At 38.6% G+C, this 27,419-nt stretch overlaps 1 protein-coding gene across 11 annotated transcripts in view; it reads right to left on the bottom strand.

Moving 5' to 3' along the window:
• kmt2c (lysine (K)-specific methyltransferase 2C) overlaps positions 1-27,419 on the bottom strand; it is an 87,306-nt gene that overhangs the window by 29,391 nt on the left and 30,496 nt on the right. For 7 of the 11 annotated variants that reach the window (XM_015372507.1, XM_015372509.1, XM_015372515.1 and 4 more), the window contains exons 6-27: positions 26,151-26,260; positions 25,927-26,036; positions 25,265-25,427; positions 25,008-25,179; positions 23,245-23,359; positions 21,228-21,403; positions 20,782-21,134; positions 15,632-15,712; positions 14,524-15,245; positions 13,144-13,263; positions 9,847-9,963; positions 9,561-9,668; positions 9,171-9,275; positions 8,655-8,836; positions 8,266-8,430; positions 8,067-8,173; positions 7,853-7,945; positions 7,549-7,761; positions 5,682-5,801; positions 5,293-5,418; positions 5,084-5,214; positions 2,777-2,969 (exon numbers count right to left, since the gene is read on the bottom strand). In XM_015372507.1, the coding sequence (XP_015227993.1) occupies positions 2,777-2,969; positions 5,084-5,214; positions 5,293-5,418; positions 5,682-5,801; positions 7,549-7,761; positions 7,853-7,945; positions 8,067-8,173; positions 8,266-8,430; positions 8,655-8,836; positions 9,171-9,275; positions 9,561-9,668; positions 9,847-9,963; positions 13,144-13,263; positions 14,524-15,245; positions 15,632-15,712; positions 20,782-21,134; positions 21,228-21,403; positions 23,245-23,359; positions 25,008-25,179; positions 25,265-25,427; positions 25,927-26,036; positions 26,151-26,260 (3,782 nt within the window). The remainder of the gene's footprint in view (positions 1-2,776; positions 2,970-5,083; positions 5,215-5,292; positions 5,419-5,681; positions 5,802-7,548; positions 7,762-7,852; positions 7,946-8,066; positions 8,174-8,265; positions 8,431-8,654; positions 8,837-9,170; positions 9,276-9,560; positions 9,669-9,846; positions 9,964-13,143; positions 13,264-14,523; positions 15,246-15,631; positions 15,713-20,781; positions 21,135-21,227; positions 21,404-23,244; positions 23,360-25,007; positions 25,180-25,264; positions 25,428-25,926; positions 26,037-26,150; positions 26,261-27,419) is intronic. The other 4 variants (XM_015372510.1, XM_015372508.1, XM_015372512.1 and 1 more) reach the window with 4 other exon arrangements.

The raw sequence follows: 27,419 nt of genomic DNA, 5'->3' as shown, positions 1-27,419 counted from the left end.
CGGAAAAACAACAAAAATATATTAATAAAGGTGCTGGAATCCGATAAAGACATGCACTTTTGGATAAAAATCTGACTTAGCAACAAAAGTAGACACATAATCACTAGAATGGGTTTTTGTTGTGTCCAAAAAAAAGCCAATTAAAAAGGCCTGATGAGCAACTGCTATGTGTGGCGCTCGTTTCTGCAATTTTGTCAAGTCTGGACTATAAATTAATATCAATATATACCCCAGTACACTTTTTTCCACAAATGTTCACAGGATTTTTAACACATTTTTTAATAATCACCCTGGTCTATGGCCTTGGCGTAGGCATGATGTGAAGATCTGCCCATGGACCTACGCCACATGTCTTTCACATCTCTAAACCCCATTTCTCGTCAGCTGACTTTCAAATAAAGGCCACTAGTACCATAAAAAAAAGAAAAGAAAACTGAAAGAAAAATTTTAAAAAGAGTGAATTTGTCACTGACTGACGTTTAGGGCGTAGCTGATACAAACCAAACAGTAAGAGCTGTAACACATTGGCAACATGAGTGATGAGGTACACTGCAGACACACAGCCTGTGGCCACCGGGAGAAAGCTGTGCTCAGCGCTAGGCTATGCTCCAACAGGGTAAGCTTTAGCTACAAAATGAGGGGCCATGACAAGACGCTAACAGAAATGTGCCCTATTTCAGAGTTGGATGGATGAAGGGAAAAACTGGTGTGTGTAGACTGTTATGATGGCAGTAGCGTAGAAAGCATGTAGCTCATAAGCGTAAGAGTAAAAAAAGAAATAGGGCTAATTGTGGTGAGCAGCCTTGAAAAGAAGAAGACATTAAGGTGCAGAGTGCAAGCTTGGTGCCACCAACAGGGAGCTGTCATCTGATATTATGGGATGTGTGCATTGTTTGATTTTTGTTTTGCCTGAACCGATCCTGGCTGTAATCAAGGTTTGGTTTGCACAAGAAAGGTTACCATTGATGACAACTTTTAATGAGCCTCCTTGTAAAGCGCCATCAACAACAAGGGTTTATGATGTTTCATACTGTTGATATATATTTTTAGAGCTAGTTTTAAGCTGTTTTGCTAATTTATTGTAGGGGGTTGTTCATTTTAGAGAGTAAATCTTTAAGCTTAAGGAGTGTTTGTCTTCTCAGTTTGAACATAGGAAAATAAAAAATTAAAAAAGATTTAAAAAAAAAAGACGTTAGTGACAGAAACTGTGAAAGGACTCATGGATGCAAATATGAAGAGGGATGGATAATTACCTGGCTAAATGTGTATTTAAGCTTTTAAATTATCAAGGCTTACTTTTGTTTGCCTTTTTTTTAAAACAAATTTTCCAAAATGTTACAGACATTGGCAAATATTGTTTTGTATAAACATCAGAATTATAATGTTTTGACTAAAATGAAAAAAATATAGTGTGCTAGATGTTTTAGCTATATTATCTAGTCCTGCTACATTCTTATATATATAAAATAATAATAATAATAATAATAATAAAAAAAAAACATAAACTGCATTTTTGACAAAACTAGTAATTGAACCTAAAGAAAACAAAGTGCTGGCAAAGGAAGCACAAAACCAAGGGTGTTTAAAAGCTTAGTAAAATGACAAGTTTTAAAGTTTTTAAAGGCAGATCAACAGTTTTTTCCCCCCTGGTTTTATCCATTCTGTTAAAAACGTATATAACTTCAATTTTTATGTGTATATAAACCTAAGTTGTGAGATGAGATAGCAACTTGCAAATGTTTGCAACAATAACAAAAAAATGTTGATTGAAGAGGCCTTAAAAGTTGTAAGCAATGCATTCTGATTAATAAACAATTTAACCTCTAGTGTTCTTGCTTCTTTTATATCATACGTGCACAAAATGTATAAAAAGAGTTCCTGCATATAAACCTGTAATATAACAGTAGTAGTCAAATCCTTCACATATTCCCACAATGGAAAGCAAAAACTCAAATTTATTGCATTTGGATTGTATGTTGTAGAAAAAAACCACCAAAAAGTAAAAATAGGTCAAGGAGACCTTTTTTTAACTTAATTTTTAAACAACTAAAAACCTGTGTTTTGATGTTATCATTTGCATTTTGCCACCTATAATCTAACATGGCAAATTAATAAAAATATATTGTCTTCAGGAGGAACCTATTTGATAAATAAGGTCCAGCTTATAGCTGGGTTAGGTTACAAAATAATATCCTAAACTTATTAGATCCAGTCAGGCTTCAGCCTCTGGGTCGGAGCTGCAGACTTCAGCAGGAAGATACATCCAGACACTAGCTATGGGTGATGATAGCCTGGTTTATTTAAGACTACTAGATTAACATGTTAATCTAGTAGCCTTAGCGCTGTCTTGCAAAGAAAAGAAAAAAAAGCAAAGACTTCCCTGCGCATATTTGCAAGGCTGGTGTAGATATATCAAAAACCGACTAAAATGACAGTGAATGGTGTTTCCACACACACTTTCAGTTCAAATTATGCATTAGTCTATGTGCTCAATTACATGAAATCCCAGTGAAACACAAAGTTTTATAGTGGTGATGCAAAAATGTAGGGTAGTTTTGAAATACCCCGCATGTTGGTTGGAACGGGCAAGAAATTAGTTGGCGGAAACATTCATTTCTGTTAAATTAATTTACCCGCAACTGTCCTGGTTTATTTTCAGAAGCGATGTAATTCATTTCTTTCTTGTAATATTAAATATTTAGCCAACAACATTTCCTTAGCTGCATGAATTATTACATTGCTCATCCGTGGGAGCAAATGTATTGTTAATACATACGTGGTGCTGCTGGCCTGGAAGGGATGGAGGCTGTCGATGCACTTAGCAGCGGGTCTGATGTCGTGTCCAAGAAGCCTGTAGTGGGCTGCTTCCTCTCTACATAGCCTTGCCCCTCTTCCAGTAGGCCTGATTCTCCCCCCTGCTGCCTGCTCTGCTTGCTTTTATCCAGTAGGTCCTTCCCAAAGAAAGCCTCCTGAGAAAGACAACAAAGCAGCAGCAGTCAACAGCAGGTCAGCCATGATCAGCAGCTAGGATGCAAATGATCAGGTTAAAGGAAAATACTAAGGAGAATATTAGCTGAAATCACATTTAATAAACAATTCTGAAACCTTGAAAGTATAAATAACAATTCAAAAAGGTCAGCACCACTTCCTTCCCCACGTATAGAACTAATATAACTAACTAAAACCATTTTAGCTCAGTCCTGCTGCTTACATTGATAGCTGGATTAAACTTGGCTCTAATGAATACTTGGTGTTTTACATTATTCCTATCATTTAAGGATTTGAGTTTGTGGCCACATATCAGGAAGAAATTCACTCCTAAAAAATTAGTATAAATCTGCAGGAACTAGCTGCAGGGCAAACATGTATTGTTTTGTTTTGTTTGTTTGCTTTATTCTGGTCTGGGTCTGCATGAAATCATTCAGAGGAACATATCTGCCCGGTGCCACACTTTGGAGAGCCCTGCTCCGAACCATCAGTCACATGGTTCTGACCCCCAGGACTGAGCCCCACTAATCAGCAACATCCCAAAGGCCCCCCAACTATTCTCTACAACATGGAGCTGCACCGATGGCTGCAGCACTGAGACATTAAAGCCAAACCTGTTAGCTCAATAATTAATGAAATCTGCTTCACTGTGTAAGACCTTTAGGTTTTCTCCTTAATGTGGTGGATAAAGAGCTGCGGCGACAGCCACCGCTGGCTTAATGCACACCACCTATCTATGTTTAAGGCAACACAAAGTGACACTAAGATACTGGCTGGGGACAAGCAGCCAGCTCTAGTTAAGCCTTTGTGCGTCAATTCACAAGAAAGATGGGTCACATTTATAAAGTTATGATAGTAGACAAGTATCCTCTCCTGAGAGGTTCTTCAGGATGTTCCTTCGTTTCCAAAAAGCTCACAAAGGGGCCGCAAATTGGGCAAGTAGTTTTAATGCAACATGCTGTGGCTTCTATACCTTCCCAAGGGTGCAGAGACAACTTTCTATGCAACACTTTTTGCATAAAATTGTGAATTTGAACAAGAGAACAAAGTTAAGACCCACTAAGAGCAAAAAAGACTATTTATCTAATTCATCGACTAGAACTTTTATAAGATGGAGAGTGCAGTGGCCAAAGGTTTTCACAGGATAAAACTTTTCAGTTACAGTTAAAATACTCATTAAATTGGCAAATCGCCTTATTTACCTGCTCAAATTTAGGGTAAATACAGTTTAATTAATTTCTACTTATATCTAGTTTGTTTTTGCAGTGTAAAATTACTACCAACATTTTTATCAAACATGTAATAGCTGAAATTAAATCTGATTTTAGTCAGTTTAACCCAGAGTAGTTGTTTAACTGATATCAGCTTCTACATGAGTCAGGCTTTCTTCAGTCTGCTGTTTAACAGACATGATATTCAGGCTGCAGATTTAAAATGGAGGTGGTCGGTATATCTTTAGGCTCCCAGAAATTTGTCTCTGTGGCTTTCTGAGTTGTAAACATCATTAAGCACTAAAAGAGCATGTTTTGTGAACGTTCAAACCAGCTCACCAGCAATACACAATGACACACAGGGAGGACTGCACTACAGTATGCCTCATACAGCCGGAGACACAACAACACAAATGGTAGAAAAAAGGATTTTTTTCATTTTCAAATTCGATTCAGTTAATTTTAGTTTCAATTCACCAAAGATGTCATTTTAAGGCAGATTACAAGGACAATTCAAAGAAATCATAGAAACAGATTAAAGGTTTCTATCTAAGGAAACCCAGCCTACTTCATCAAGTCCCTGACTTTGCAGGAAAAGCTCTAACTGGATGATCTTGAAGCAATGACATTCACTTGTATTTTGTTGTTGGCTCGGCAGCAAACCCTCACCTAGAGCATGCATGCAGCGACAGTGGAGATGAAAACTCTCTTTTAACAGGAAGAAATGTCCAGCAGAACCAGGCTCAGTGTGAGCGGCCATCTGCCAAGCCTGACTGATCAATAAATGCTTTCTATGTTTGAAAAGCTGATAGTAAACTGGCTCAATGGGGGACTCTGTCTAGTAAAGAAACTGAATTAAGCATTAGATAGTTCAGACAACTTACCTGTAGATAGGCTGGAAAAGCTTCCTCTAGTTTGGTCTTCTTCTTCCTGTAGCGTTTCTTTATCTTTTCTGGGACCTCTTGCCCAGGGGGTGTCTCATCTACAGGAGTATCTGGCTGGGCTTCTGTCCAACCTGAAAACAAATAATTATTTAAGTCATCACTGATTTCAACAAAGCAAAATAAATGATGCACCATTTTAGAGCATTGACCTTCATCTTTACTGATGGGATTCTCTGACACAGAGCCAGATGAGTCTTTTCTGCACAGGGATCGTTTTGCTTTGCTTTGACCTTGGCCTGGTCGGCTTCTTTGACGAACCATGAACCCACCGATGCCTGAAAACAAGCACAATTTTTTTTTCCAAACAAGCATTTAAGTGCAATTTGTCTTTAAAAAACAGGGTATGACCATTTTAAAAGCATTTTGTTTGGTTGTAATTTGTTTACTAGCCAATGAATGAAGGCCTAAAACGGCAGACAGAGCCCTCTGTGCTTCTGAGGCCGTGAGATGGCAGCACATCTCTGCAGCATCAATGCTGGGCATGTTCTACACCATTTTATGCTTCAGGAGAGCTGTCTCCTTGGATCAGGTGCCCTACCCGGTCGGTAAGGCTTCCTCTTCCTCTTCTTGACGCCGTTGGCCCCTTTAGAGTCATCCTCCACTGGCTCTCGATCAAGGCTCGAGTCAGACTTTGCCTCACAATCGAGTAGCTCCGCCTCTGTGAGAGGTAAAGAGAAGAGATGATTAGTGACAGCCTAGCAGCTGAGAACACCCCACTTAGGCCCCTCAAAACAATAACAGGGCCAGTTTCATCTAAACCCCCCTCCTCAGCAAGAAATTGACCTAATTGAACAAAAACGCATATATCCCAACGGTAAAGATCCTTCTATCAATAAAGGAAACACACAGTTATATGTAAAGAAAAAAAAGTTAACTTCTTTTGGTGTTTCAACTATTAATACCTCAACAGTTCAACATCTGTGACAGTTTAATCAAACACGACCTTTACCTAAACTAATAATTTACATAATCTAGAGGAGAAACGCAGAAAATAGAGATCTTTGAATGACTTGTAACATAAAAGTGATTTTTTTCATCAATTCAGTAGAAAAAACAAAAAAGAAACATTTAAATAATAAACACATTACACACACTGCTAGATCAGTTGTCTTTGTTTTTTTTTTGTTTTTTTTTTATATAATGGCTTACAGTTAATAAATTGCCCTGCAAAAAAAATTTGAGCATAACGGTACACAAAAAAAGAGGACTTTTATGGAACAATGCAAGCCTATAGCCCTAACACTCATGGAACAGACAGACAGTCATTGGCTAGGTTTACCCAGCAGGCCTTGATGCTCAATTCCGATTTTTTTATGAAATCCGACTTTTTTGCGTTGGTGTTCACATTTCCAAATATATGCGACTTGTATGTGATCTCCTGTATGAACTGCATTCATACAACCTATTTGTCCTGCATGCGCAGTAGAGGACACAAGCGTGCTCTGTGTTTACGAAGTAAACATGGATTTTAGTGCTGGAGAACATCTAGCAATCATTCCCAACCTTAAAAACTCAATCTTTCCAAGATGGTTAAACATAAATACTACTCTCCGCATCGTCCACCGTTGTTATTGTTCTTGCATTTTCTGCGTAGAAAGAAGCATAGGAGTGACCACTGTCAGGTATTAATGGCATTCAGGTCGGATAAATGCGACACAGGTCGCATTTGAAAAGATCAGATTCGTATCGGATTCGGGACCACATAGCCAAGTGGCCTAGGTCGCATTAGAAAAAATCAGATCTGAGTTGTTCAGACTGTCATGAAAAGATCAGATATAGGTCGCAAATGAACAAGGTGTAGACTGTGACTGAAGCTAGAAACTTAAAGACTAATTTATCAGGACACAAGGTAGAAGGAATGAGTCCCTTTTGTAAAAGCCGTTCTTTAATCATCGCGTATGCCTTGCTGTGAAACACAGCCAAATTATGGTATTTTTTGCATCTACGCCACTCTACTTAGTTTGATTTTTACGCACTGAGGACCTAGAAAACTGAGCAACTACGTGGACATTTCAAGCTCTATGCAGATGATTATTTTACTTTTCAGGAAGCCTTTCCAATTGCTGGCACAGCCAAAAGTACCAATGGCAATAGGGTGTCACTATTCCTGATTGGCTAACAAACTTGTGTGAACTTTAACCCATAGAGAATCAAAGTTCACAACAAAGACAATGGACCCAACAATTTAGGTATTGCACTATTCTACTAAGGGTAGGGTCTTCATTAGAGAACATCTAAACACTATATAAAAATATATAAACAATTGAAACAGACTTCCCCTTATTTGATAAGCCTGTATAAAACCAGAGTTTAACCTTTTTTTTTTTTTAAATCGACACAGAAATAAATCCTTTTTGAACTTTAAGTTGATTAGCTTAAAGATGCTACTGTGAGATGACAAGTACCTCTGTTGTCCTCCATATCTTCATCTCGGGAGAGTTCTGACAGAGGATCCACAGGTGCCTGAAGCACCGCCACGCTGTTCTGGTTAATTATCTTCAGCTTTAGCTTTGGTTTAGGTTTCCGTCTTCGTGACGCGGCAGCGGACAAGCTCTGGAGCTGACAAAGTCCTGACTCTGTCAGACAAACGCCATCCTGGGTGTAGGTCCTAGATAGATCTAAAAAGACAAAAATCTAAATGGGTCAAGAGCTGCAAAAATAAGCATGAGACTAGAGAAAAATATTCATGCTCCGTTTAGCATCAATCACCTGCGAATGCTTTAAACATACCGAACTCCCTAGCTTTGGAAAAAGTCTGTGTAACAAGCAGTGGTTCAGTGATCTCTCTGGTCTTTGTAAAAACTGCAGCAACAACAAATACACAAAAGCAAGTCAATTAATGAAAGAAAACATTCAGTAAATCTATGAAATAAACACAAATGTAATTTAATAAAGACATTGCAGTAAATCAAAGGGCTTCTACCTTTAGAAGTTTTGAATGTGCGGCACATTGTGCAGTCAAAGCTGCTCTCTGCAGCCTTTTCAACATCATCTTCTGAATGAAGATTCTGACAAGAGGCATGAAACCATCTGTGGAGGGGAGAATAAGTTCAGATAGATTCCAGAGAATTTTTAAAGACTAGTCTTCTATTCCATGACAGTAGTGCGAGAGCACCACAGACCTGTCACACTGGCGGCACTGCACAATGATGGTGCCTTCAGTGTAGTCCACAAGGCAGACTGGGCATGCTGTAAGGCTGGCACAGGGAGCACACTGGGTGTAATTATTCTGCCAGTCACACCTCAGTCCAGGAGTTGTTGCACCGCAGTGGGTGCAAGACACACACCTGCAAGAGAAAGGGGAAAACAAAAGCATATATAAACAACTGTGCTGCTAAAACAAGGCATTTGTTTTGAATTAAACGCATTACAATAAAGATCCTAATTTAACAAGGACTGAAGCTCTGGAAATTGAAATGTTATTCTGAAAGGCACGACACCAGTTCAAAAGTAATTTAAAAGATTTACTGCTTAAAGCCTATTTGAATGAGATGATCAAAGAGTTACTCACCACTTGCACTTCCAGCTGTCCTTGGGAACATTCTGCAGAGGAGGGTCCAGGCAGTATGTGTGATAGCTGATGTCGCAGTCATCACACAGCAACAAGCGGCCAGGATCTGTGGCTTGCCCACAAGCTTCGCACACCGTGCACTCCAGACACCGCCAGCCTTTACTGAGCACCACCTTGGTGATCTTTGGAGAGCAAAGCAGAAACAGTGAAGGGTTGTTCACTTCCTGTCCTAAAAACTTTCAGCCAAGATCATTTTCAGTCAGGAATTGCCAAAAAAAAATTCTACCATAGAATGAAGAATGGTGGAGGAAGGAAAACAAAGAAAACACTAAAGGAAATAAAGAACGAAAGAAGTAAACAAGTAAGTAAGGAAGGAAAGAAAGAAGAACAGAGAGGTATAGGAGAGGAAGGAAGGAAGGAAGGAAGGAAGGAAGGAAGGAAGAAGGAAGGAAGGAAATGTAAAGCGTAAAACACCGATTAAACATTTAGAAAATGGGATATGGATCAATGCTGTACCTTTAGGCCGACACAGAAGGGATGGTAGCACTGGCCACACTGTACACAGGCCAAAAGACGTCCCTCTGCTCCAAGACCGAAACTCCCACACACAACACACATGTCCTAACAGGAAGGCAGAGATGAGTAAACCGTTTACAGAGCAATGGCCTGGTTGAGTCAGGAACTTTCAATGGTTAGTCTAAAACAAGGCTCCAATTTTATAAATAAAAAAATAAATAAAAAAAATGCTGATGATCCCATCAGCAGCTGATGATGCTGATGGGAATTAATGGGAGGCCAAATTTCTAAGCAGTCATTTAATAACAATATATATATATATTAGCATTGAAATCCAATGTTTGTCATTTTAAATTGAAATCAGAATGAGCACAAACACATGGTCCAAACCTGTTTCAGTGTGAAACTGTCATTGCTGGAGAAAATCACAACAGTGTTGTGCATCGCAGTTTCCTCCTCCTCTTTGAGTGGGTACTGCGTCTCTATTGTAGTGATCTGCTACAAAATGGAAAAAATGTACACAAATAGATTTAACGTGAAAGTTGGACCACAAAGTCTCTCACATTATCTTTTTTTTTTTTTCTTTAAACGAGAGCATCAGAATGTAATGCAGTGTTAAACCTTTGATTTGAACATGACAAGTGCTAATAGAAGAGCCATCCAGCAAAGCTCATACCCCAGGGTTGATGCTGGGACTCACTCCATTCTTCCCTCTGGCTCTGCCCCGCCCAGCTCTGCCTGACAGGCCTGCACCTCTTGGCCTCCTCCTACCAGGAAAGCCTGATCCTCGACCCTGCAGAGGAAAAAACAAAACGTAACTTAATGATCAATTTAGACAAACCGTGCTATCACAATTCATCATCATACAAGCTCAAATAAACCCAAGCCTGGTCTGATTGCAGAAGTTTCCTTTCTTACAAACACATTGTTAATTATGGGCTCATGATGCCCAGCTAGTTTAGCTAAATAAACGTCTCCTAAGTAAGAGCTCTCTTCTGTTGAGGAGTTGCTAAACATTTTTATTGATTCACCTCACAGACCCATTTCTACCACTTCCAAAGAGGAATATATATTGTTGAGGTTTTGAAAGAAAGACAGGAGGGAAAATGTACTGTCAATAAGGACATTATCATAATCACAAAGGAGTAACTGCACCCCGGGTGCATATTTGTGTTCTTCAAGCAAGTATTACAGATGTAACCAGGGGACATGGACAGTGGTACACATAAATAATGTGATTGTAATGGAATAAAAGAGAGAAAAAAATGCATTTTTTAGGCTTTATACATGGAAGCAGGAAAAAAAAAAGAAATAAAGAGGAAGGATGCAGAGAAGAAATGTAAGTGAAGTAATGTAATGGAGGGAAACTAAGGGAGAAAAAGGAGGAACTGAGACAGGTTGAAAATACAATTTTTTCGATGCTTTTCTTATGCAGGTCTAAAAATGAATGAAAGCAAATTCCATGCTTTTCCAGGATATGCAGGAAGAGTACAATCTCTGTAAATGTAATAACACAACCAAACCCAATGCCTTCATACGATACATGGCAGGTTATTATATATCAGACATTATGCATAGAAGTTTTACATGTCAAATGTCTGGCAAAATGGATGGAGTCACTGTTTTACCCACTGTTGGTATGAGGGATTGCTTTTGAGTCAATGACTCAATGCAACAACTGGTTTTCCTTAGACAGGCATTTTACATATAAACTTAATTCAATTGTTTTAATAGAGGTTGATATAGATTTTAGTGACAGGGATGCCAACCTCTACATGGGAGTGGTGGGAAGTTTGTTGTGATGGGCAATGCGGAGAAAAGTTTGAAAAACTGTGTAACTATGTAGCCATACTACTGAGCCATCAGTAATATGCAACCTAAGCTGCTGGAGCTACTGCGTCCTCTGATGGAAAAGCTCTTACATACCAATAAAGAGTAGAAGCAAAAGCAATGCTGATAGTAAATCTGAAAGGTGGACATTTCTGTGTTCCTAGTAGGGCTTGAAAATCTGATCTCTAATTCTTTTCTACCGAATCCGCCAAATGTATTTATTTTCAATCATCGCCTCTGGAAGGTGACCTTAATTCTAAGGGGAAGAAAATTCACACAATGATCTAATTGATCAGTTATGAGTAAGCTTCTAAGAGCAGAAAGTGATAAAAAGACGTCACAGAGCTATGGAAGCCCAAGGAGTGGATTGGAGAAAAAAAAGATTCTTGATGTGTCAAACATTAAAGCTCCATAAACAAAAGATTTGATTCTTCGATAAAACGGATTAAACGCTCATCCCTTAGCTCCGACTGGTACATTTCAACTGACTGACCTGGATCAGATCTCAAGAACAGCTCTTTATCATTTGCAAAATATTGTTTCACACAGAAAACTCTGTGTCTTTAAACCAAAAAATCTCAACATTGTGTTCACAAAATAAAATATAGAACTCTGTTACTGTTATTGATTTAAGGTGACCATATACCATATGAAGAACATATTGGCCATGTTTTCTCAAACTTACAGACAAGCGGGAAACGAAAACACTATCACCTTGCTGACTAACAAACATGTTAGCATAAAACCGTAGCCATGTCTGTTTCAGAAACTAAACTAGCTCTCTTGTTTTAATCACCTTCCATTAATGAAATAGCATCACTGGGGACCCCTGGGGCAGGTAAAATGTCGCCTAATTCCGTCATTTTCCTACAATGTGTTACTGACCCTCTTGAACAACTCACATCTTTGTCAGTGAAGCTGAATGCTTCCACATCTCTTCCTTCATGGTGCCCATCTACATTAAGATCCAAAATTCTGAGATTAAATTCAGAATTATAAGATTAAAGTCAGAATTCTGATCCACCCTGATATTAAACTGAAATAAAATTTTAAAAATCAGTTAACTTTTTTCTTTGTTCAGTAAAGCCATATCAGAAAAGTCAAATCGCCACTACTGAAAAAAATTATTTTGCAATTTATATTGATATTGAATCATCGTCCAGCCCTAAAACATTACACCGTAGTTATAAAAACACTGCCCTGCTTCAGCTGTTGCTGTACTCTGAATGGCAGCTGGATGAAAGGAGACTCCTGTGCTTTTACCAAACTCATGAGAAAAGTAGCCTGTTAGAAACAGAATGTTTCTAACAGGCTACAGGCTTGTAAATGGTGATTCAAAGAATCCAAAATGATACTTGGCAAGCTCAGAGTTGCCAACAAGACTGGCTAGCTGATCAGAAGCTAAAATAATCATGTAATACTGATGTTAAGATAGAAAATCTAGAACATGGTTCCTCAATTCTGCTGATCGAGATCCAGCGTGCTGCACTTTTTAGATATCCCACTGCTTCCACACCTAAATCAAATGGCTAAATGACCTCCTCACCATGCAGTCAGGTTCTCCAGCATCCTAATAATGACTTGATTGGCTGTGTTGAAGCGGAGGCACATCTAAAGAGGTGCAGGTAACCAGAGCTTGAAGAACAATGGTCTAGAACATTTTAAAGACCTAGTTATTTTTATCAGCACCATGACACTGGGGTATTTCTTTACTTAAAAACCTGAGTAAATATTTTAGCCTATAGTTGTTACCTTGGTTACCAGCTTCTGAAGAGTCCCTGTTTATTTCTTAAATGCATATCGCTCTTCACACTTTCCTAAACAAGAGCTACCAGAAACACCACGGTGCAGAGTTAACAAAGGGCAGCTTGAACTCACACATTCAAGTGATTTCATAGCATTTTGTGTATTGAGGATTTTATAAGAACTTGGCTCACTCAGTTCAGTTCCAAAAATAAAAAATATTTAATTTTTTTTTTTTTAGCAAACACTGTTTCTTAACCAGTTTTAAAGTAATTAGGTCATTAAATACTGATTTTTGGAAATAGTACAGACGAGTGAAGCCCAGAAACACTCAAAGAGTGAATATTACAATAAAAAGGTCAGAGAGAGCAACTTCTGCCCTGCCACTGTATTTATTTACCACTCTGACGCTCCAACCGGGGCTGCCATAAGACTGCCTGGTCCTTGGGTCCCAACCCTCTGGCTGGTCTGGTGACCAGGAAAAGGGTGAGCACACACTGCTATGGGGGCTCCATGCACCCTAAGGTAAGGAGGGATGGGTGAGAGGGTGAGAGAGAGTGAGAGAGAGAGGAGGGAGGGAGGAGGGCGACAAAATGCAGCAACTTAAAAACAAAGCCGGCAAAGAAACCCAAAAACATACAGAGAAGGATGTTAAAGAAATGTGGTGAGGTTCTCATGTACTCATTGGAGAAAAACTCAACACGCAGTCATCTAAGGAAGGAACTGAAAAGCTGAGGCGTCTACAAGTTAAGTATCATAATGTGTTAAAGCTATTCCTTGTTTTTCATGCACCTAGTTAGAGAGCAAACGTGTTAGTGGCAGTTTAAACAGAAGTATTCACTTACATTAGCACGGCATTATGAGAAGGGTGGAAAATAAACTTGTTACATCTTGTTATAGCGATCATATGTTTGGCATGCTGACAAACAAGTAGCTGCATATCATACAACAAACATCAGTGCATTAGCCATGCTCCGCTAAAGAGTCTGATTTATGCTTTTTGGAAAAGATTTTCCCACTCTGGGAGCAGTAAATTAATTTGAGCACTGTAATGCTTATTTAAGAGTTATGATATACTACCTCTAGAAAAAAAATCAATTTATTTAACTGAACTAGCTCACTCACTCTAGCTTCATTTATTATATATTGTAGCCAAAGGCACAAATCAATTCCAAATATTTTCTGGGAAGCTCCACAATCGGTTTGAGGCAGACTCAGCACACCAATATTTTATTATTTTTTTTAATATGAAGTTTCAGTGTTTAATCTCCCTTAGCATAGATAATATTTATAATATTATCTATGCTATAAAAGCGATTATTACTAATATTTGTGACTAAATGAATGTTTATCCCCATTCTAATAAGAAAACGGTGCATGTTTATGTTGTGATCATGAGATGAATAGAAAAACAGGTGATGATGATGATGATAATTGAGATGGATACCAGTAGGGAATGTTAGCAAAATATTTTCAATCCACAAGACCTGCATCTCCACAGAATCTCCTCAAAATCAAACCATAACGCTGAGTTGAAAACAAACCTAACAGACACTTTCCTGCTTTGGTTGTGTACGGCACTGCAAGGTGTAGTTTGGTCTGAAGATCGTATTCCAAGCCTGAAAGCTACTTCAACAAGTTTCAAAGAGGATTGAATGCTGGTAACATACAAAGACTTGGCATACAAGTTGGGCGCACCAATTATTGCACTAAACTAGCTGGACTGTAACCGAGAACCAGGCAGAGGGAGGCCTGGACATCCTGACATTTGGAGTCATACCTGCTTCACCCGAGGCCTCCCAGGAGAAAACTTTCTCTTTGTGATGGCTGGTTTTCCCATGCCAATCTTCGGCGTGAAGGGTATGAGGTTTGCTGTTGGGATTATACTGCTGTGGTCAGTCAGTGTGGGCAGAATCTGGGTCTGTGATGGATCTCTGAGGGGCGTCCCTCTGGCCAGAGGAGAAGAGCATGAAGGAGAGGAGACCATTTCAGCCAGTCTTTCCACAGCTGTTTTGTTGGGTTTCTCCCCTAAAGACAACCCAGAAAGTAACACATTGGGCTTGCTGTCCAGTGTAGAGTTCATATCTTCTGATTTACTAGAAGTTGAGGGCTTAACAGTCTCCGCCAAGTTCATGTGAAATAAACCCTCATTCATCTCCTGGTTAGGTTGTTTAGGAGCAGTTTCCAAGAAAGAGGCCCTGACTACATCCATACTGGAGGTTTGGTGCAGTGTGACTTCCATTGGTTGTTCCACAGAAGTTACTGATGCAGTACTTGGTTCTTTGGTGGTTGAGATGATGGCCTTGAAATCCTTTGTGCTGGGGTTGACCATGCCCTGCTCAGGGCAGGCCTCTGTATTTGCCGGTCGGATTAGCGATGTGACATCCTGCGTCTGGAGTTCATCATTGGGCACCAAGGCAGGAAAGGGTTCCTGGCTCGGAGATGACAAAGACACAGAACTTTCTGGAGATGTGAGGTGGGATCTAGCTGCTGGTTTTGTTTCTGTAAAAGAGCAAACAAAGGTTTTATTTAACAGTATTTACAGACATAATAAGAGTGTAAAGTTTTATGCTACTCATGATAAATTATATGGGCATAGAAAGCATAAAATCAAAAGACATACATTTGTAACCTAGTTAAAACATTCAGGATCTTAATTGGGCACAGTTCTGCAAAGTTTTAGTCCTTTAAAATGACCTAATATCAACAACCCCTAACTAAATTATTGGTTACAATGAATGGCAACAGATATGTGATAGCCTACCATAAAGCGTCCATTTTGCACAATTCTGACATAGCTAAGAATGCTGTCTTTTATTTAATGTTACAACCTTCAAATTAGTGGTGTTCCTCGTTTCAGATGACTTAATAATTTGACCTGTACAAACCTGGGTTGAATTCTGCTGGAAATGTGTGGTTGGAGGGTTCAGGACTCTGCACCCCAACAGCATCCGCTCTTCCTTCAGCTTCTAAAGAGAGGAGCAAACTTTCATTAGCAGCAATTCAGTGACATCATAAGTGTGCTCTAAGGATGAACTAAGAAATCGTCCCATGAAAGGAATAGTCTGAAGCCTTCGCTGATTGTGTGTGACTATCTGAAACAGTTCATCTTCCGGTCAGTGAATGCAACATAAGTAAGAGCTACCGAGCCTCACTGACGACACTCTGATGTAGAAGTTTGATGGTAGATAAAAAGGAACTTTTAAAATGTTGAGTATGTAAACGTTTCAGTAAATCCTGCTCATCTCCAGAGCTGTGCGTCTTCAAGTTATCCCAAAAGAAGGAAAAGTGGTTTGTTGTCTCCTGTAGATTTTCAAGAAAAATAGAAAAAGCTAAAATCGGTTTCAGTTCTTAGAAATCTACCACAAAAAATCTGATCAGTGTATCAGGACAGATTGTAAGTTTGAAAAGATGTATAAGGAATTGGAAAACAGCCTCAATAACCTAAAGTAAATAATAAAAAATGTAATAATTGGTTATTGATAAAAACAACAATGGTTCCACTGGTTACTTTTGGAATAAAAACCAGTCAGAATCCACTTTGAAATAAAATAGTAATACTTTTAGGCTATTTTTCATCTTATAAACAACCAAACCAGTGCCTACAATCGTCTCACTCTAGGTTTTTTTTCTCTAAGCATCCCATTTCTGCTTTGTTTAAAAGCAATCAATTCCTTTAACTTGAGCTGTGTGAATAGAACCAGTCATCCCTGGCTATCAGGAATCCACACATCGAGCCAATATTCTGCTACACAGCATCTGATGGTACAGACAGCCCAGTCTTAAGGAGGCGCCCACTATTTCAATCCACAAGTTCCCATGTCACACTGATCCTGACACACGCATGCACCTGCTACGCATCAATGCCAGGGAAGAGAGTAACCATGGTAACCAACATCCCAGGGTCTGTGTGCTCTGGGCTCATGACTGTGCAGCTTGCAGGTGCTCATCCGGTGCTCATGCCGGAAAGTAAATTAGGAAGATGGGCCTACAACCATCTCTTAGCATCAGCTATTGACCAAGTCGAGCACACATTCACATTCATCAGAATGGACTGGTTCTGATAATCTCTAATCTTGCTGAAAAAACAAAACTAAATAGTTCAGATGGTTACATAACTCTGCCTCTCATAAAGGCCCCAAGTAAGGACTACCTTGTAAACACAGGACAGACTTCAGAGCATCTATTAAACACTGAACTGTGCTGAAATCAAGATTTTAATTAAGGTACCCATCTGCGTGATTACCAGATGAGCTGAGGCTCTGATTTTAGAGGGACTTCATATTAAATTTTAACTTTAAAAAATTAGCTAAGCTTTGAAAGATAATCAGATCCATACATTACCGATGCCAAAACTATAGCATTTAAAAAAGAAAAGAGAGAGACTATTAATATCACAGACATATTCTAATTATTCAATAGTTTCTAAATGCAATGACCTGTATAACATTCAGAAAGCCGGACTGTATCTAAAGTATATTACTGTCGGTTGCTTTCAAACGGTAAAGGTGAAAATCGAAAATCAAAATATGCAACCCAGCACTCTGTGACATCAGGGTGGAGTCTGACCTGCTGGTATTTAGCTGCTGTGTTCTTTTCCACAATAACCTTCAGGAAGCTGATTAATATACAATAACATTTAGACCAACAAGAACCTAAGAGAGCTTCACCATACAGCAAATGGCACCAATTAACCACACCACATCAAGGTTTCAACATCGCAATTGCAACTGTTTTGATGCAATATTTGCTAGATTGGCAGGTTTTGGACACTCTGCCCTTAAAGCTACCAGTATGAACAGTCAGTTGCATATACTTTTTACAGCCGCTGATGCTGATAGCCAACAGTAAAGGTAGCATCTGGTATGCTAAAGCTTAGGGAAAGAGGTGAAGATGTTATGAAAAGAAAAAAAAAGCACAATCGCTTTAATATTTAGAAGCAATAGTACAAATAATTTTGTCATTGCCTCCCCAAAAGATAGCAGCTGCAATGACATAATAACCATAGTGGAAACAATCTAGCAAACCATGTCAGGGTAACATCAAATATTGTGATGTCAGCTGCTGTAATAAGCATTTTCCAGAGTCATGTTTGTCATCTATTATTAAGACACTTTCAATATTGTATCGGAATCGGTTAATACTCAAATCTGCAATATCGGTATTTTATCAGAAATTAGAAGTTGTATCATGACAGCTCTAATCTTAGACACCAGAGATCTGTGTAGCTACTGCAGGCAGATTCATCTCAACAGGCCTAATACAGCTGAAACCAGATGTTTACAAAGGCAGATGGATTATCTTTGTTTTTTTTCAACAGGCATCAGGGACTTTCACACATTAAAACCCGTATGTTGGTGTTTAGCCTCATTGAAAACCTGTCTAACAATCCAGAGTATTAAAATGGCTTTTATTTATTTTTTTGTTCAAACCAGTAAAGACAGCAAGAGCGATCTCTCCAAACAACGTGATTTCGGTCCTTATTCTTGATTAATGTCAATCATGGTGCTAGCATTTGCCTGGCTAACAACCACCACTCGATCCTGTGCTCCACAATAGCGGGACTACACTGCCTAAACACAAGTCAAGCTCTCCTGTGTACCCCTTGCAAAAAAAAATAAAGGAGTTTGAAAAGGGACATACTGTGTTTTTATTTATTTCTATTTTTTCCTAAAAAATTATAAAACATAATTTTAAAGACATATTCTGAGAAATTATATGTTCAAAAGACTGGGTTACGATTACTTTAACTAAGCTGAAATCATACTAATATTTTCCTGACCCATTCATCGGTTACCATTTGCATGTTTCCAAGCAATACAAGGTCTTGTCCATATAAGACTCAAACTCACTGCGGATCCAGACATTTGAATTGAGAAAGCTTCCTGGAGAGGTGGTGAAATGTCTTCAAATCTTAAAAAAACCAAGTCCAGTGGATATTTTTTGAATTTTTACGGAATTTGCTGAATGTCAGAATAATATTAGATGATTCTGAGAGAATCTTTTTATCAAACAGGATTGCTTTACATTAATATTAAAACACAGTTTTAAAATTTGAGAAGCCAGTGGAGGATTTTGTGACTTTGCATGCATTTCTAGCTCTAATTTAGAATCATAGAGGTTATTTGAAGGCATGTTTAGCAAGTCTCAAATAGAACGCTTCCTTGATTGATGTGATGATCAAGCAAAAGTCAATAACTCGATTGTTGGAGAGAAAGTTGTGCACCTCCATAAATTCAGTTCATCCTTGAGTGCAAATATGCAGACACCTTAGGGGGCCATGTTTATCTGTTCAAACAAGTGTGCAAGCATAAACACAACGGGCCGATTCAGCTATCATGGTGTTTGCTCCGAGTCCCACAACACGTCTCCTCCATTATCACGCCCTGAACTCAATCCATTAGACGATGTGTGGGCAGAGCTGGAAGGTGCATGTGAGCAAACCAGCCTGCAAACCAGACTCATCTGCTCTGGTTCTAACCATTCTGAGGAATGGGCCAATATTCCAACAACTATTGAGTTAGAAGGATTTTCTAAATATTTTATCCAAGTCGTACAATTTTTAAAACTATTCTAAAGAACAGCAAAAAAAAAATCAAGAAAACTTCATGTTTAAAATAATAAAATAAAATATAAAATTAGCCATTTAGCATATAGCACTATTTTTGGTAATTCAAACGGATCCAGGAGAGGAAAAACCTCCTCTGATTTAATGTCACAAGAGGAGAAAAAGTGGTTTGTTTTAACATTATTGCACAAATGATGTATTTAACAGACTGCTAATGAAACAAAGCATTCAATCTATCTGACCAACAACTAAAAGTATGAAAGACACCATAACATAAGTAATACGGCAGAAAAAAATGCTGCTTTTCCAGCCAAATCTATTACGGAGATTGCAAATGACCAGATGAAGAAAAGTAGTGAGCATCTGTGCCTAGTGTGCAAAACAAGCAGGCAGGCAGTGTGAGCAGTAATGAATGAGCCAGCATTGCTTCAAGGCAGGTTAGCAGACAGGAGATCCATGATATAATCTTCATTCTCTCATCCATTCTCTGCTGTCAGTGGAGAAGGCTGTCTGCACAGAGTGGGCAGCATAGACGCCACAGGCATCTCTAGCCTACTGACCATTTCTGGAGGGAGATTCTGCACTTCATTGCCGATTGACCCCATTTAGACCATATTTTAAATTGAATGTCAAATTCAAAATGTTAATATAATTTGTACCAGTGATAATGACATGAGTTAAAGTCATTCCAATAGTAAAACTATGAAGGCGTTTGTGGTTGCAAAAAATAAACATTCAGTTTCATAAAGCATTGATTATATTTTCGCTTGAATTTAAGGGCTTGGGTGGATTTAAAACAAAAAAGCAAACCGAATTTGTGAATGAAACAGTACTCTAAGGCTTTAATGTGGTTAGCCATAAGTAAATAAAAAAATGCATTACCTTCAACTCATTGTTCATTGTCCCAAAATAAAAAGCAAAGTTTGTCAGATCTGTCTCAAACAAAGTTCAGGTAAACGTTAACTTAAATTAAAGCTACTTAGTAGTTAAACTGGAAAAATACATACAAAAAATACCTAAGAATGTTTCTTAAATTAATACAGAAGACTGATCCGTCCTTCATGCTCAAAGATAGTCACTTCAAACTATTGATTCAAAACAAGAGAATAACAAAGAAGAACACTGCTGTTTTAATCTGATGCTAGTGGGACACCATCTGGTCGCACGTGAACCCTCAGATGTTCCTTTGAAGACAAGGGACTGCTTCTTCTTTGAGTTGATGCATAGAACTCCCTTTTCAATTCTTTGATCTGCATGAGCAATAACTTTCACAACTTCATCAACACTACAGCTACTAAAGCACACTGATTTGGCAGGACTTTGAATTTTCTCTCTGTGGCCAGCTGTTCTCTGGATGACTTCTCAACCACTAACACTTACATTGATTTAACAAACATCCAACCCTGAGCTTGGTAACAAACTCTGAAGAAGGTCAGAAGAAGGAGTATAATTGTTTGAACCAGGACCTACCAGGCTTATGGTCTGACGTGGCCAGCTTCTCCTCCTGGACGGTAGCCTCAGCAGGCTCTGGATCAGAGTGCAATGGAACAGCAAGCAATTCCGGTTTGGGGTCATTGTGCATTTCAGAGGACAGCTGAACGGCAGGTTCAAGGTCTTTGTGCTTTTGAGCCGGCTGTAGGCCAGTCTCTGAGTCTGTGTGCATGGGGGCAGGTTGAGGACTGAGCTCTGGGCCAATGTCCATATCCTCGGCCTGCAGTGCCTGCTGTGCAGCAGGGGACCTGCAGTTGGAGCAAACATAGTCCTCCCTGGGGTGGATTTCTCCATGGCCTGAGTTCTGACGCTCACATTCCAGGTGTAGCCATCTGACAGGAAGCACACAATGATCAAACAAATATTTTCATTGCACATATGGTAAGAAAAATGTCAAACACATGATTTTATTTTGCCGTTCTTACCTTTTACAAGTCTGACAGTTTAGTAAGTCTTTGTGATGCTCAGGGTCCAGGATGCAAGAGCACATTGGACAGCAGAGAGCAGGGTCCTGGTTTTGGACACAGTTCTCACATAACAGACTGGTGTGGTGCCACTGTCCACTGGTCCGCGTTCCACACTGGATGCAAACCCTGCAGTTCTGTGGAGAAACGAACAACATGCAAAAGACATTTAGATCCAGTGCAGCAATAAATTAACAACATTAATAACATTTTATTAAAACCAATCTTTTTATCATAATACACAATCTACAATTAAAATTCACCCGTTACCGAAACAACGTAGAATTAGCCTTTATTCTTTATGTCTTGATGTATACCCTTTTCATTATATGCATTCACCAAATGTCAATATCCATATTAATTCTAATAATTTTTTGATTTGTTTCAATATTTCAGAATCTAACCTTCTTTCTAGTTTTTCATCATTATCTACACTAACATCACCTTGTTAAACATCCATTTCTGCATATTGTCCAGTTTGATGCTTGGACTTGTTCAGCTTATTGTTCAGGTCTTTGTTTTCATTGCCTCCTGTTTTTATTTAGTTTGAGTTGCCCTGCGTATAGAACAATAAAAACACCTGGACGACAGTTTGACTGATCGACTGTAAACTGGAAACAACTCCCTGCTGTTTTAAAACTTAAAAATTTTTTTATAACAAAAACGTTTTATTATTGTTGGGGAATAAAATCCAACATTTTTAAAATCATCAAATATGTTGATGAATGTGTGAGGGTGTGCAAACAATTTAAATGTTATTTTATTTAAAATAGGGTTAACCAATATTGTCAAAAATCTGAGTTGTGATTATTTTTAACCAAAACTGTGATTGAGATCTTATTTTTTTCCTTTGCACTAACCCAAAGCTTGTAGATGTATCACTTCAGGCTTTCAGTTTTTGAAAGCTTGCTTGCCCAGAATTTGCTGTTGCAGGACTTTACTATAATCTTTGTGTGAAAAACTGCTTACTTCCACTTGCATGCATGAATCTGCATGCTAGCTGCAACTTTATCTTTCGGTGACAACAAACCCACTTCAAGTGTTTGACCACCACTTAAAAGCCTGAGCTGAGAAATTTAGTGCCTGTGTGATTTGAAAACTATGTTTTGGTAAAACGCGACTATGGTGCAAATGCAATTAATTGCCCAACTCCAATTTAAAACTTACAAAATTATCCTCAGGCATTTAATTCTGTTCAAATTTGTTTAGCATTCAGGGAAATAAAACTAAAAATAAACTTTCTCAGAAAATGTGAATACATAAATGAATAAATACAAGATTACCATTAAAACAACGCAATTCAACAAAGACGATGTCAGAGTTACATTGCACAGCATTGAAACTGGAAGGATGACTAATTTCTATTGATCAGAAAGAAAACAACCAAACCACTCAGAACAAAACTGACACCAATATGTGGACTTGCACTAAGAAGTGAGCAGCAGCGGTTCATTAGGGCTGTATTGTTCACATTTTGACATGCTCAGCTTTCTATATGTGGGGAGCTCTGTTCACCTGCTGCTTCCTTCGGTATGACCTAATCCAACTGCTGCATTAAAAAAAAAATATGCAGCTGACACAAAACAGAACACTAGTGCATGTACGCACAAGTACACTTCGAATTATCTACTGGAAGTGAAACCTTTTAAAGATCAGCAGCTCTGAGTCATTTCTTCCACAAACACCATGTGCATATCCCTTTGGGTCCAGGTCACTTTACCCAGCGACAGAGCCTAGATGAATTATTCCCCCCCCACCCCCCCATCTTTGCACACACTGAACACAACATGACTCTGCAATAAAAGAGGAAAATGCAGTGCCATTGTGTAAAACCAACATGAAATCAACCACAATAAGTTGCCATTGTGACTGAGGATCTCATGTTTTACTATTTGCATTATTAAAATATTCCAATCAGAACATTCTGTTTTTTAATTTCTATCTTTAAAGGTGCTAAGAAGTATGAGGAGGTTCCTACCATACATCTCCACCCGTTGGTAGGTAAGGAGTCAATAGCAGGTTGCAAACAAAAGGTGTGGTAGCCTTTGTCGCACATGTCACACACCAGCATTTTAGTGTCCTCTCCTGGGTTCCTAGAGACAAAAAGAGAAAGAGGTGTGGTATGATATGGTGTTACATTTGGGGCGTCTTGATCAGAATTATTTGTTATCCTAAAACAGACCCAAAGTCTTCTCTAAAAAAGAAAGAGATGTCAGCCTGTGGCAGTTTTACAAGACCTGCATTCATAATGTGGTTGTGTTCCACTTTATTTGGATTTTTATGGAAAACTAAAAACAGCTGCATCAAGAAACAAATGTTAGCTGTAGATTTATGGAACAGGATTACAATAAAAACCCGCTGTTGTTTTACAAATTTGAAGTACAAGCCATGAATGCACAACTAGTTAACCTTGTCAACGCAGCTGATAAAGCCAAAGACAGAACGTTAAACTAAGTAGATTCATCAGGGTCTCTAACATTGACTAAAAGTGTTTAGTGGAATATTGTAAGTTTTCTTATACTGAAGCAGAGCCATTTTTTTAATAATATTACAATCAAAGCAGTCTCTTTTTTCATTTCTCTACTATTATTCCAATTAAAAAACACCAAACTGGACATTGGATAACAACTACACCAATGATACCTGGAGTTTTAGTTGCATTTTACTATAACAATATATTGTAATGTTGATAACCATTAAATCACATTTTCTTCCTCTTCTTCAAAATCAGAATGCTTTCCTTGTTTTTTTTTTTTCCAGATCTAGCCTCCATAAGTCTTAGCATCTTTGTCACTGGAATCTATACATAATGTGGGCCATAAATATATCCGGGATGCAAAGACAAAACCCAAACTAAACTTCCCAAAATTGAGGAAAAGGAATCTGGAACATAAAATACAACTATGATCAGACCATTAAGGCAAAATAAAGTTAATCTCAAAATTTTTGAATATGTTGAAGCTTTTGCATCACATATCGTTTATATCAGATTGGGTTTTCTAATTTGTAGTATTAAGGTTTTTTTTCTTTTTTCTTTCTCCACAAAAAAAAAAATTAAAAAAAATTATTGACCATTTAAAGCCATTCAGCAAACATTTGAAAAATAAATAAATATATTTCAAAATACTTTATAAAAAACATGTTTAGAAGCTTTCAAAGCAGAAAAAATCAAGATCATAAAACATTGGTGTATTATAAACATGCTGCCACTGCAGGTTATTCTCAGATTGAGTGACAAAATTAGGTTCCTAAAACGAAGGAAAAAAATTAAAAACCACAATACAATAAAAACATTTGATGGATATTCTGATAAATGGAGTATATTTGACAGCAAATATAAAGAATTCTAAGTAATTAGTCATTGAGACTAATGTTTAAATCAATCTTACAAATAAAAGTATTTACAGTAATGTGAACAAACTCTTATTCAACACTTCTGGGATTTCTATGCAAATATAAACACTCATGCCTCAAAGGGCAGTTTGAACAACCACGACTGCTTGCTCTAGGTGTGCCAGGGGTGCTGAGCTTTTCTTTTAAAAACAAGGTCAGAGGTTACATGAATTAAGCTTCAGGGTCAAACTCCCAGTGAGTGCTTCACAGGCCACAGAGGTAAACACAACATCACTGTATATCTGGGAGCGGTGGAGAAATGAAGAGGGACAAAGAGTGAGAGAAACACCTGAGCAGGGAAAGATTTAGAGTTAGTTCTTGTTCAGCTGGGAGGTAAATGTGACTCACTTGCATGTCTGGCAGACTTTGCACTCTGGGCACTGCCAACCTGCCCTTTTTAGAGGGGTCACAGCAATGTCCAGACACATCCCATGGTAATGCAGACCGCAACTGGTGCAGAAGAGCTGGTCTAGTAGGTCCCCTGGGCTGTCGCACAGCGCGCAATTTACATCGTCTACGACTGTTAAAGCCGACAGAACAGGATCATCAGAAAACTTTCAAGGTTTTGGCACCTACCCCATATTTAATGTCATTTCTAAACTTACATTTGTGGATTGCCAATTCTATATGTTCTGGGCAGAGGAGTGAAAGACTTCTAATATCTTGAAAGGTCCCAGCCGCCCCTGCACAGGGGTAGTGGTAGAGTTGAGCACATCCTTCTGCACAGCACTTAATGGATGCTCCAAGGCGCTTACAGTATGCACAGTGCTATGGAAACAAAGAAACACAACATAGATTGTCTTTAGTGTTAATATTTAGAGATCCTGATTAGGAGTGACTTCAAAAGGTGAACGTTTAGAGTATTCATTTCTGGAAAAAAAAAAATGTACTTAAGGTTCAAAAATCAAATCAGCAGAATGGGATGAACTCTTTATTGTCTATAAGTGAGTACCACTAGCAGCAGTGGAGATCAAGTGGTGAAATTGCTATTCAGCTGCCTAACCAATGGGCTGCAAACAATCAGAGAACTTTGAGCATCACCACTACAACCAAACAGGGCCAACTAGCTACAAGAGCTGTGTGCCGCTGAGTGGCATGACCTTTTCCATTTCACAGCTGAGAGATCCACACTGCCTCTCTGACCTTTACCAGTCAGCCTGATCCATCAGCTTTTCTGTTCCTCAATAAAGCCGCCCCTCCCTGCTTCCCTGGCGCATTAAGATGGTGTTAACACCCATTAGTCTACAGATGTTTTCCTTTCACTTACCTTTGTGCTCCCTGAGTCAATGGCTCTGTCCACATTAAGAAGAGATTGTCCCTCGCCCTCACAAACACCGTCAGACCACAAGGCACAACTCTGATGTGCCCAACATTGCCCTAAAAACAGCAAGCAAATGAAGATCGGGGTGAATTGAAAAAAAAAGGAAAAGAAAAAGAATTGAAACATGAAGTCTTTAGTATATAAATAAATAAATAAAATGCAGCTCCTACCTGACTCAAAGAGAGACCGGACTTTCAGACCTTGTGGAAGGCCGACATGAGAAAGCTCATCCCAAAATCGAATGGCAGAGTCTGGTTCTTCATGGCAGGTTTCAGACCCACTAGAAAATAAAGGTTATAAAAAATGAAAGAGTTATAGTTAAATAATCAGATGCAAACTTAAAAAAACTGAGATAAGGCAGAGGATTTAAATTCAAATAGACTACAGAACATGTAATAAAAGGCCATCCTGTGTGGTGCATGTAAAAGGGGCCTGCCGTTATGACTCATAGGATGATTATAAAGGATCCGTTTCTTTAAGTCACACAACATAAAAATAAAGGAAAAAGCATTAGCATTTCAAAAAGAGACCCGCTGTTCAGTAAGTCGAAAAAAAATAAAATAAAATCATTAAATTGTTTTTTTTAGGCAGGATGACAGACTCAGGATAAGATGGTTTATTGTTTACAACCTAATTATGTGGCGATATTCACCTCTCTCCTTACAAATGCACTGTTCGTTCATTATGCTTATTAAATAAAACAACATAAAAAGTACAGACCCCTTGGCATTATGCCAAACCAAAAAAACATATTAGGAAGTGAGAGAACCAGGATTTATTTTTAAATTATCCAAACATATCGTGCTGTCGTCTAGGAAAGACAATTAGCAGTGAACAAGCAGATTTCATGCTCCTGTTCCAATATGGAGTTCCTTGATTTTATCTAATATAGATTGTCTTATTGACTGTTAAAAGCTACAGTTAATGATGAATTACTATAAGAGCTACACAATATACTGAAGCACACCCATCAAGGAGGCTCAGATATTTGTCATTGTAAGTCAGGAGTTCAAAACTGAAGTTGCTGAAAGCATTAAGGGACTCCATTTTGTCTCCAGGCATGGTCGATCCTTCAGACTGCTAGTTTTAAAATGAGACCTGCCCCAGGTTTACGCCCACTATGCTCCGTCAACCGTCTCAATGCGAGCCATGCTGCAATCCACAATGGGTGTGAGAATCATCCATTAAACTCTCACAGCTTCCCAAAACATCTAACTTTAAAAAGTAAAGAATGTGTTTTATTTTTTGTCTAGCTTCCTGTCTAGATGACCCAATCTTTGGAAATGTAACATGTTCCACCATGTCACCAGTCAAAAACAGACCAGAACCCTCATCTATGACATCTCTCCATCATGCTACAACGCCATGGAGCCAGTGGGTATCGGCGCACTGACAAGCATGGCTTCTATGTGCATCGACGAGCAAAACCCAAGGATGAC

The sequence above is a fragment of the Cyprinodon variegatus genome, unplaced genomic scaffold, assembly GCF_000732505.1.
Source record: "Cyprinodon variegatus isolate N-32 unplaced genomic scaffold, C_variegatus-1.0 Scaffold73, whole genome shotgun sequence".
Classification (NCBI taxonomy): domain Eukaryota; kingdom Metazoa; phylum Chordata; class Actinopteri; order Cyprinodontiformes; family Cyprinodontidae; genus Cyprinodon; species Cyprinodon variegatus.
This window is presented reverse-complemented; position numbering and strand designations above follow the sequence as displayed.